At 37.7% G+C, this 13,060-nt stretch overlaps 1 protein-coding gene across 6 annotated transcripts in view; it reads left to right on the top strand.

Annotated features, from left to right (window-relative positions):
- Window positions 1-4,354: 4,354 nt before the first annotated feature.
- The window catches only part of cacna1g (calcium channel, voltage-dependent, T type, alpha 1G subunit), a 188,466-nt gene continuing 179,760 nt past the window's right edge, over window positions 4,355-13,060 (top strand). For all 6 annotated transcript variants that reach the window (XM_041220423.1, XM_041220421.1, XM_041220425.1 and 3 more), the window contains exon 1: window positions 4,355-4,461. In XM_041220423.1, the coding sequence (XP_041076357.1) occupies window positions 4,369-4,461 (93 nt within the window). In that variant the 5' untranslated portion in view covers window positions 4,355-4,368. The remainder of the gene's footprint in view (window positions 4,462-13,060) is intronic.

The following is a 13,060-nucleotide window of genomic DNA, read 5'->3' as shown; positions in this document are numbered from 1 at the left end:
CTTACAAAAGCCATGAGTTGGATGGGGCAAAATGCCTATATTAAAAACATCGAAAATGCATACGATTTCCAAAGGAATCAAAATACATATTTTTAAACTACTGCCACCTGTGTGTATAAAAGGCTACTATGATTTAAAAAATAATAATAATCTGTCATAAATTGTGTTAATCATATTTTCAGCATGTTTAAACTGTGCATTTTGCCCAATCCTATAATGTTATTTCCAGCATTTTTTAAACTATTAACTATTTTGAAAGCACATAATAAACAATACATTCATTGTACAATACAATATGTGTATACAGTTACAGGCAAAACTAACCACTGGGTAACAAGAAGTTAGCATGGCATTTAGTCTTTAATTACAAATATTATTTTGCCAATAATGGTTAGAAAATATGCAGCCATAAAGACAAGACATGAAAAAGAAGAGCACAGTATCAAGCATCCAGCAAACGGCACTGCTGCCAAAGCAGCACTGATAACAGGACCAGTTCATCTTTCCTTGCGATGTACAGTAGTTCTGAGTTATCTTAGAATAAGTTATTGGAACTCTGGAAGCCACGCTCACCAGTATTGCTTTTCTGATCAACTGTCTGAATGGGTCCATGTCATTGCATCACACTCTAAAAATTCGAAGCATGCACATTTAACCTCATTCATACTGTACTTTGTGTAAAGATTTTTTAAACTGTGGAGTCGGGCGTTAACGTATATCCAACGTATATCCTGCCAATCAGAGTAGCTTATAGGCAAGCGGCTGGAACTTTTTTATGAAAGTGTATTTTCAAGTGTATGGTGTCCCTGGCTGAGACACCAATATCAGGCCAATGAGCACTGCTAACCTGACACCTCCCCAAGAACAAAACTCACCGGCCCCTGTGGCAAAAGTAAAAAAATACATTTAAAAAAATTCAAAAATTGCAATGGCCCCAGTCGGCCAGTGTAGCTACGCTAATGTGCACACACACAGATTCACACTCACAAAGAGACACAGACACACATACAGACACAGACAGACACACACAGATTCACACTCACAAAGAGACACAGACACACATACAGACACAGACAGACACACACAGATTCACACTCACAAAGAGACACAGACACACATACAGACACAGACAGACACACACACACAGACAGACACACACACAGACACAGACAGACACACATACAGACACAGACAGACACACAGATTCACACTCACAAAGAGACACAGACACACATACAGACACAGACAGACACACACAGATTCACACTCACAAAGAGACACAGACACACATACAGACACAGACAGACACACACAGATTCACACACACACAGACACAGACAGACACACACAGACACACACACAGACACAGACAGACACACAGACACACACAGACACACACATTCACACACACAGACACACAGACACACATACAGACACAGACAGACACACACAGATTCACACTCACAAAGAGACACAGACACACATACAGACACAGACAGACACACACAGATTCACACTCACACAGAGACACAGACACACATACAGACACAGACAGACACACACAGATTCACACTCACAAAGAGACACAGACACACATACAGACACAGACAGACACACACAGATTCACACTCACAAAGAGACACAGACACACATACAGACACAGACAGACACACACACACACACAGACAGACACACAGACACACACTCACACAGACACACATACAGACACAGACAGACACACACAGATTCACACTCACAAAGAGACACAGACACACATACAGACACAGACAGACACACACAGATTCACACTCACACAGAGACACAGACACACACAGACACACATACAGACACAGACAGACACACACAGATACACACACACAAAGAGACACAGACACACATACAGACACAGACAGACACACACAGACACAGACAGACACACAGATTCACACTCACACAGAGACACAGACACACATACAGACACAGACAGACACACACAGATTCACACTCACACAGAGACACAGACAGACATACAGACACAGACAGACACACACAGATTCACACTCACACAGAGACACAGACACATAGACAGACAGACACAGATTCACACAGAGACACAGACACACATACAGACACAGACAGACACTCAAAGATGCACACACAGACAGACAGACAAAGCACACATGCACATACAGACAAACAGGCAGACAGACAGACAAACTCTGCACACAGCCTCATATGATAATTGTGGGAATGCCTTATTCAGAGTCAGGTGTCTCTCAATTCAGCAGTTAGTAGGTATTTAGTATGATTTCCCATGAATGCAGGGTTGTCAGCCAGATCTCTTTACAGGATATGTGAGGAAGTGTGGGAGGATTTCACGCTAGTCTATCTGTCTGCTTACCATTCTCACAGGAAGCTGTGTGGAGTCAGAGGCTTATTGATACCTGTTCACTTTGGTGTGGTCGAATACATGATGAATGTTTTTAATGATCTATACTGTATGGGTGTCAATATCAGCACCATTTCAATTTATATAACAGCTTCACAACATGGACGATAGGGTCAGTATGCATCGAATCTGAGGGCTGAACAGCTTCACATGGACTGTAAGGTCAGTGTGTGAATCTGAGGGTGGCTGCACAGTCAGAATAATGTTGATTTGTTACACATGGAGAAAATGAGAACGTGGCAATAGACATATCCATTTCTGCAAATATACCCTGTGCTACTTCCATTAAAGTGAAAACAACTTTCATAAATATTTCATTTATATTAAGTTGTTTATATTTTTATATTAGTTCAATGAAAAGGAAATCATAAGCAAATCAAATACCAATTTTACCAAACTATGTGTGAAATTATGAGACCTATGAAATACTATTTATTGATATCAGGTAAGATTTACTGGAATTACTTTGTTTGCTTCGTGCCCTTGCTCTAAAAAACATCACCCTTTGCAAGCTGTGCCTCTCTTCAAACTTGTACTGTCACCTCAAAGAAAGAAAATAATAAACACTTGAGGCTGTTCTTCCATTATGAACAAGGGGCAGGGGAGGGGGTCCTTTATACAAACAATTGGAAGTGCTCACCTGCTTGGTTGCCCTGGTAACTGTGACAAATGGTCACTGTGGGAAGGGTGAGGGGTTAGTGTTAAAATCAATACATGATGGATGAGCAAGCACACAGCTCTCAACAATCAGTCTCAATGACACACTCATCCAAATGCATTAGACTGTGGGTGAAATGGGCTGTGCCACAGTCATTCTGCATTGGTAATAAGTGAATTTTTGGTACCACTGTTCTGGTAAAATTGCCTGAATAATGCAAACACATCGCTTTCAACAGATTATTAGAAACACTGCCATACCATTGGCAATAGGGTGAAGGGCCACTGTGGGAAGCCAGGATGGCACTGATTTAAGGTGACTTAAATTTATTTTTTAAATATACAGTACCTTTAAGTTTTTTTATTGATTACCGCCTCTGAGTCCTTCTGGGAAGTTCTATTGGATATTGTCCACTGTAAATATGTAGCTTTTTCTGCATGATTCATTGCACGTGTATGGACAGAGGGTGACATGACCAGTAACAGCAAACATGCCTGCTTTGTAGTTATAGAGCTTATGTTTATAGAACTGGCTCACTGACAGCAGTGCCTCACAAAACATGAGCACTACAGCTTTCATCTAGTAGTCTCTACTTGTTTAATTTATGTTTTAATTTCAAAAAGGTGCCCCATGATCTGGAGGTATTGGGAGCTTCTCTGTCTGTGTATGCCTCTATTCCTAGTATTTATACTTTAGTAGCCTCAGAGCTTTTAAGTCTAGAAGGCTCTTATAGTAACCAATGCACTTAGTGATAATGAACAAGCAATTAATAATTAGCATAATGAAAATGCATGTTTTGTAGTCTAATTTAGCAGCACTTACAGTGGAAAGTGTTTATGTAAGAATAATGCAGAATTTATTATCAAACAAACATGTATTTTATACATAATGGTCCTTATTTTTATTTGTAAAACACTGTATGTTTTTAATATAAGTTAAATACATTTCCAATGTGCGGCTGCTTATTGTGTTATTTAAAATACAGATATGTTCTCTGTTTTTCTTTTTCTTCTTTGTCTTTCATTTCTGAATCTTTATTTCACATTTTTTTCTTTGTTTCATTCTTTTTTCTCCATTTCTTGAGCCGTATTTTCAACAAACTTTCTAGCTTCCTTTCCCAGGGATACATGCATGCAAAGAAATTATATAGCCACCCGTTTTGTGTGATTGTTTCATGAGTTCTTCAGGGTTTGTGCTTGTTTACGTGCTGCGGTGTCTTTTGATTCCTTGACTCCTGTCCACCTGGTTTGAGCGTGCCAGTATGCTGGTGATCCTGCTGAACTGTGTCACTCTGGGAATGTTCCACCCCTGTGAGGACAGCTCCTGTGCCTCGGAACGATGCACCATCCTCCAGGTGAGAGTCCTCTCCTTCTTGGAGTTGTCTTGTTTTGTAGTGAACTCCCAGGTATAAGTTTTAAAAAAATGATAGTAAACATGGAGTTAACTACTTTGTTGCTGTATAAGGATGAGACCAGACCATGCTTCAAATCTTAACAAACATGAGGTTTCCATGCAAGTTTAAAAAAAAATAAATAAATGCTTTTATGGGTTTCCATTCGCTCAATTTATTTTACTCGAGTAAACTAGACTTTTCACCTGATGTCATGCAAATGAATGGGAAAGGTGGGGGTTGATATGTAAATTAGCTATGCATATGAAGTACTCATGCTGTTTTTGTAGATTACTAGTAAACTTTTGTGAAAATGTGGTTTCCATGTGCAGAGAACTAGTACACGAGTAAATCGAGTAAATGGTAACACGAGTAAATGGTACACATGCTGAATAAAGCAAAATACCTTGTGCCTCGTTGGTTAACAATGTGTTTTACCACACTTGCACAAATTGTTTTTCAGATGTCATTAGTAGTGAATACTGTTTCAACTAATGTCTCTTACGATACTATAAAAAAAACTCACAGGTATTGCAGATCACCATAGCTGAAAACTGGCATGTATATATATATATATATATATATATATATATATATATATATATATATATATATATATATATATATGCACACACACACACACACACACAGTACCAGTCAAAAGTTTGAGTACACCTGCTTGAAACCGGGTTTTTCATGATTATTTATGCTTTTAACTGTATAAACTTGTCTATAAACACTTAATATTTCATTATGTGATACATGTACTTATATATGCTGATAATCATAAGTAAATTACATTAAAAAATGTAATTTTTAAATGAAAATGTAAATCTTGTCAATTTCAATGAAATGGTCACCCAAAGCAAAGGGATTTCAGTCTGAAGCCCAAGTCAGTTAAAAGTCTGAAATGTGTATAACACGGTGTTAGAACACTGGCCTAAGTATAAAAGTGTCTTTGTTAGATCTTCTCTGAGTTAACTAGCATGTTACCTAATTAATCTTTTGTCACCAATTATTGTTACCAGGTGAAGGTCCATGATTACTGTAAATATAGGTAGCATAGGCACAAGTTTGTCATTCCTGAATGTAAGGAAGCAGAAAATGGCAAAATATACTCAGTTAAGCAAAGAAAAAAGACTGTAATTACTTTAAGAAATGAAGGTCAATCTTTAAGACAAATCACAAGAACTTTGCAAGTGTCTGTAACTGCTGTGACCAAGACCATCAAATGATATGAAGAAACTGGCACTCATGAGGACCGAACAAGGTCAGGCAGGCCAAGGGTGACCTCAGAATCAGAGAACAAGTTCATTCGAGTCACAAGTCTGCAAAACCGGCGATTAACTGCCCCTGAAATACAAGCTCAGCTAAATGCTACTAAAAGTACAGATGTTTCAACATCAACTGTTCAGAGGAGATTGCGTGAAGCTGGCCTAACTGGAAGAATTGCTGCAAAGAAACCATTCTAAAGAGTGCATAATAAGATGAAGAGACTTGCCTGGGCCAAAAAACACAGAAACTGGACATTTGAAGAGTGGAGGTCGGTCTTATGGACCAATGGACCCAAATATTTCAAATTTTGACTCAACCACTGAGTATTTGTAAGACGCAGAGAGGGTGAGTGCATGAGTTCTGCATGTGTGGTTCCCACTGTTAAGCATAGAGGAGGGAGTGTCATGGTCTGGGGCTGCTTTGCTGGTGACAGAGTTGGTGATCTTTACCAAGTCCTTGGCAAACTCAATCAGCATGGCTATCATAGCATACTTCAGAGGCATGCCATTCCATCAGGATTACGACTAGTTGGGCAGTCATTCAATCTTCAGCAAGATAATGACCTGCAACACATCTCAAAGTTGTGCAAGAACTATCTGGCGAAGAAGGAAAGTGAAGGACAACTCAATCTAATGACTTGGCCTGCCCAGTCTCTAGACCTCAATCCCATAGAACTTGTATGGGACGAACTGGACAGAAGAGTCAAAGCAAAGCTACCCACAAGTGCCCTGCATCTCTGGGAATTGCTGCAGAAGAGCTGGGAAGACATATCGGTGATTTCCTGTTGAAACTTGTTAACTGAATTCCTTGTGTTTGTGAGGCTGTTATTAAGGCAAAGGGTGGCTATTCTGAGGACTCCAAGATTTAGAGACAATTTTCAATTTTCTTGAACATTGCTTTGATACTCCTTATGTTTTGTTTTGTATATTGTAACATGGGTTTTAATTTTCAAGTATTTACAGAAATGTATACAATGAAAAAAAACCTAGTTTCTAGCAAGTGTATTCAAACTTTTGACTGGTACTATATAGTACTATATATATATATACATATATATATATATATATATATATATACATATATATATATATATATATATATATATATATATATATATATATATATATATATATATATTTCCCTTTCATTCAGGCAATACAGCATATAGGGGATCAGGTGATGCTGCGTATACTACCCTGGCTTAGAAACCCTACCTGTCCAGACAGAAGTGCAGCATTAGTTCGTTCCCAAAATCGTCACTGCCTGCTTTAAGACAGACGGGGAAGGTTACCAGTGTTGCCGTCTCATGAGAAAAAAAAATGTGCAAACCCATGCTAGAGTATGGGTGCATGCAAGTTCTAATTAGCGACTCTCAAAAACAAGCCCAATTCTACTTATTATAAGGGGACTTGGCAACTGTGAAGGTTACCTCAACCGCCAGTTTCAATTGGACAGGAACGATCTGCGGAGTTTCGTGCTGTCAGAAGTTCTCTCCTTTCTTTTAAGTTGTGTTGGATTTACTGTTGTGTAAAATATTAATGATGCAGACAAATAAATCACAGTCAATTTGTTCATTTGCAATTTTATATGGACTCTTCAGAGATCATCAACAACTTTTGGATGTTTGTTGCCTTGTTTTGGGCGATCAAGCTGGAAATCCAGTTAATCAACTATATTTACTAACGTGGAGGGCAGACACGCGTTGTCTTTGGACATAGCTTGGATCAAAAAAAACAGGACAGGAATTAATTCAGTTAGACATTTAAGCAGCAAGGGTATTCTCAGACAGCTGCATTAATACTATAACACAGGCATAATGCATTTCATGATGATTTTATACAGAACTGTAAACCCACAAGAGATACACAACATGACAGACCAGACGCAGCAAAACACAATAATAAAAAAAAGGCCCGCATTATCATTAAGGTAAACTACACCACTGCTAACCATAAAATCACCCATCATCCATCACTTTCTGCCATCTTGGAATCCACAGTAACAACTGACCTGCTCCCTTGCAATATTTATAGTTAAGAATAAACACAGCCATTAACATTTACACGTGAAATGCGGGTTTCCATGCGAAACTGTGGGTGGATTTCCAGTGTGTTTCAACATTTACACGAGTAAATGAGATTTACCCTATCCCTCTGTTTGGCCATTTTTTTCAGCTACAAACCTGATTTTCATAATTCTTCCAAAAGTAGACGCGCATTGAAACCCCATAAATGTTTACCATTTATTAGTTCCAAATACACACATAACAGTTTACATTGAGTGTTATTGTTTAGATACAGTATGTGCCGCTAGTATTAACAGAGATAGGCAATTGATCAGATTACCCGAACCCCTGGAGAGAGCTCTCAGACTGATACACTAATGGTCCTGATGATCTGGAGATATTGGGAGCTTCTATGTTTATGCCTCTATTTCTGGTATTTATACACTAGTAGGCTCAGAGCCTACATTGCTAGAGTTTGTTCTGTTATCTTACTATTTATAATTGTCAGCAATATAAATTAGTTATTCAGCTGTTACTCCACTCAGGTGCAACCAACCACAAACTACTCTCCTTAACAAAGTTATTGTGGTTTACCATATTTTTCCTTTTATATACTTTCTAGCACCTGCTTTATCACTCAAAATTCTAAGCCTAAGGCCAGGTGGGTCAAGGTCTTAGCAACTCTTCTCATGCCAAAGTGGTTTTGTGTCACTCACTGTAATCATTAGCATTTCCCTTCACAAGGATGAATTCCCTTAAAGAACAGACCATGACTGAAGCCTAAGATCATACCAACATGCTCTTCTGTTGTATGCACACATGACTCCTACCAGGGAACGATTCTCTCATCACATGTGGTTCCTCTAATTGAGAGGACACCTTAGTTTAACTCGAGCCATCTTGACCCTATGATGAAACTTGGTAAGGGAATTTATTAGCTACAAGAGCCTATCAGAATCCTAGAAATATATGGAGGTTCGTGTCTTTGTCTGTACATTTCTGAGTGCAAGTTATTGAGTGTGTCAGAATCTGAAGGATATATAAAGGCAGCTGTCCAGTCAGCTATGCATATGGATATGCAGGCGGGTATTGCTAAAGTTCTGTTTGTTAAACGGGAGTTATCCTGCCTGAATTCTGCTCCCCTAGTTGACTGCTAATCTTGGTATGGCCCATGCGTTTTCACTATGTGTAAATATATGTACATAACAATATAGTCAATGATGTAAATACAAGATGAACAATCTAGGGTAACCATTTTAAATAGTCCTTACATATCCATAACTATGTAATATAAATGGTAATAACTACCAACAGGTCATGCTCTTGCACGGTAAGTGCTGGTGTAATACAATATGTGTGAGAATGAACTGGGCCACTATGTTATCATGTAACTACATCAGGTTCTTATGTACAATTATATCAATATGTAACTGTTTATAAGAACAGGAGCCATGTAAACTTATAAGACACTTAGTCAACTTATAAGAAACTTTCAGAAAACTTTTACCTTGGAATTATGATTGAGCGTTTTGAAGTTGTGGTTGATTGACCATTGGTAAGTAACTCTTATTACAATGTAAATAGATGGCTATGTTTGTTCTGTAACCTACAGTAACATACATCCCCCACCACGGAGGTATAAAAAACAAATGGATGTACAAACTGACGTCACATATCCCCATACCTGATCACTGGATTAGGTCTTGATGATTGACAGTAATTTAAACAAATGAGAACATTCTAGTGCTGCTTCAGTTAAAAAGATCTGTCAGAACAGGATGAAATGACTGACAGTGAACCTACAGTACTAACTGACCACTGAGATGACTGACAGTGAACCCTAGCCATTCAGAGCGGAACAGAGACGAGACAGACAGCAAGTATAAAAACTACACAAACTAGAGATGATTTTTGGTAAGAAAATAAAAAAAAAAAATAGCGAATGGTTTTGCAGACATTTATCCTATGTAAATGTATTTGTCAAATTCATATTTTTGGAGAATTCAACATTTAACGACTGTGCTTCTCTAGATGAACGTCATTCTCTAAAGGCACTTTCACTATATATTATTTTATAGCGGCTAGTAAAAAGTACCAAAAAATACATCATAGGGTAGTTAAAATCAAAATGTATTAAAAAAGGTATATGGAGAAAGTTCACTTCCAAAATCTCATTGGAAGTTGCTATGGCAATGACACTTCACTCTTGCTGGTATCCCGGTGATTTTCAAAAGATTTCAAAAGCTTTTAGACTAGAAAGTAAACTCCTGTCAGAAATCGTTAAGGATTTTAAATTGAGTTGTTTTTTCCCTTCAACAGTTCACATTTAAAAGGAAATTGTGGGTTGCCTTTTTGTTGCTGCTAATTATGATTAGTTATGCATATATAAGAGAACAGGTCTGCAACGCCTTGACTATTCATGGTGAGGTGTGGTGAGCTCAGCTTGAAGGAGGTTTGAGGCATTATTTCATGGTAAGGTTCACAGTTCCTTCTCTCTGTGCGGTTTAGAAAGAGTAGGTATGGTGAGCTCAGCTTGAAGAAGGTGCTCGAAGCAGTTTTGTTGCATTATTGATGAATTTATTCAGCAGCATTAAGTTCTCCCAGTCTCTCAATAGCCTACACAAAGGATGTCTGCAGAGGGCCTGAAGCAAATTGTTTTATCGACAATAATGGAAGTAATAGTCCTGTGTTAAATGATTTAATTTAAAACAACGTGTATCTGCTTAAACGTCGTAAAGTAAGCTTCTGTTAGGTTTTCCTGCCTTTTATCACACAGACAGATATCCGAGTACTTTGAAGGAATTGTCTGGATTTGAGCTGCCTATTTCATTGAAAACACTAATCGCTTTTCAAGGAGAATGAAGACGAACTGGCAGCCAAATGCATTTTAAACACTTGAAATCTGAATAGGAATCCTTTGCTTTTCTGATCCTGTAAGTGAAATTGAATTGAAAAGTGACATGAGCATCAGCGAAACTTTAGGCTTAGTCTCGTGAAACTAAGAGAACATTAAAACTGCTCTCAAGCAGTGGGAGGCAGCAATCTGGAAATGCATTTAAAACGTTACCCTTTTTCTGATTCAGAGGCACTCTGGCCCTGGTGATTCCAATAAGAAACTATTCTGTTTTTCTTTCTATAATGTATTAGCATATAGATAATGTTGAATAGGCTTCATCATGTGTAATTCACAAGTCCGGACACTTCAATCTGTGCACTGGGGCTGGAGGACAGGAGTGTGCGCTGTGTACTCTCCAATAGCTTGGTTATTATTTTGAGTTTATAATTTAATCACCACCCTTGAGTCCATCTACATCAAACCCATATTCAATGTGGAGCAGGTCTGTTGAGTGTATGTTTATGAAGCACTATTGGCCTTGCGAGCAACGTCAGAACCTTTCGAATCACTTCAAAGGCACTACGCAAACACTGTGACAGTGATCCCAGCTGACAGTATCCGGAGTACAGCAATAACCTGGCTAAATGGATATGTGCTAACTACAAATATAGCAGTAGAAATTGTACAGATTACAACTGTATTCAAAATTATTTTTTGGTAAGCCTTTACATTACAAGTAGTTACCAAGTAACACTATCAAAAAATAAATAAATAAATAAATAAATAAACAAATAAACATAATTACAGTATAATGACCATATTTCATCACTTCCTAACAATTTCTCAGCAGTTCCTATGGAATACAGTGAAACAAAAACTCATTCAGACAGTAATTGAAGTAATAAACATGTACTGTGTCCAGCCCATCCATAAGTATGAAACACTCAATAGTGCTGAGTAAAGATATACTACAAGAAACTAAAAGTAATCGATTGATAAAATTAATTTCTCATCAAAGAGGGAGGTCACAGCACACAATTGGCGTTTTAAAGAAAACATTGCCATTTATAAAAAAAAAAAAAATATATATATATATATATATATATATATATATATATATATATATATATATATATGTACACAGTGTTACATACATGTTAACACATCTTGTGATGTTGACGTGTGTGGATTCAGGACCCATGTGGACTTTTTAAAACTTCGACACTTAACCAAATAATTTAGCTAACCATGAATTTTGTTATAATTGTTAAATGCTTTTTAAAAAGGGCAGCAACTTTTTTTGAGTTTTGTAGTCATTATGTCACTTTTCAAATATTCAGACTGCGTTCCATAGCTGGGCATGACGTCTTGTGTTTTGGGAATATGCAAAGGTCAGAGGAGCGGGACATTTATAGACGCTGGCATTGGGAATGTGAAGACCAGCATGAAGATTAGATCTACTCTATGTTATGCAAGAACAAAACAGACAAGCTTGCTTTCCACATGATCTGCTTCAATAAAATAGGGAGGGTAGCATGCAGGGTCCTGTGCTGGTTTCATTAGCGTTTGCAAAGGGTGATATCATCTCTTCTTAGCACGAGAAGAGAATATTCTAGCTGTCTCCTCTGTAAATGATAACTAATGCTTTAAAATCAATTTTCAGATGACGCCCACCTTTTATTTAAGAATAAAATCTTACTCTGTATTTCTGTTTCTGTGGTAATTAGGCACTATGAAAACAGTAAAGATCCTCTACTGGTAACTTGACATGTTTTACATTATATTAAGAATACAACTGTACGATTCTGATAAAACTTGGCTTATGGGTATCTTTATTGAGGGATATATGTGTATAGGGAGGCGTCTATCCATATTCCACACTTACAGTACTGGCACACATTATGGAAACAACAAAGACTAGCGATGGGGATTGTATTGCCCACTTTTCCTCATTCAGACCTTTTACTTACTAAATATCTTGGTTTCCTGATAGAAAATCATCCCATCTTTAAAAATATGCTAAATATTTTAATGAGCAAGATGTCTCACAAGTAGAACAGTCACCTGAAATGATCTCCTTTTTCTAGGGAAGCAGTGAAACTGCGGAAGGGGAGTTTGTTGCCGGATAACTTCACTCAGACGACTTGCTCACCAAATATATTGATATTCCTGAATAGATAATTGTCTCCTTTATAAAAATATGAAGAGGATTTTAATGAGCAATCTGTCTCAGTCTGTCTCAAGTTCAGTGGTTCCCTAAATTTACATATTTACTAACAATGCTGAATGACTGTGTGGAGCATTTGTTCTCTATTTTTACCCCAAAAATGTATTTTCTGTAGTGTTGTCCTTGGCAGTCCTTGGGCAGGAGCCTGTTTTTGTGGATATAGTGAGTAAATGTCAGACTCAGTTATTCCGCATGGAATAAGTACTTGTAGGAGAGACCG

Source organism: Polyodon spathula, chromosome 20 (assembly GCF_017654505.1).
Source record: "Polyodon spathula isolate WHYD16114869_AA chromosome 20, ASM1765450v1, whole genome shotgun sequence".
Taxonomy (NCBI): domain Eukaryota; kingdom Metazoa; phylum Chordata; class Actinopteri; order Acipenseriformes; family Polyodontidae; genus Polyodon; species Polyodon spathula.
This window is presented reverse-complemented; position numbering and strand designations above follow the sequence as displayed.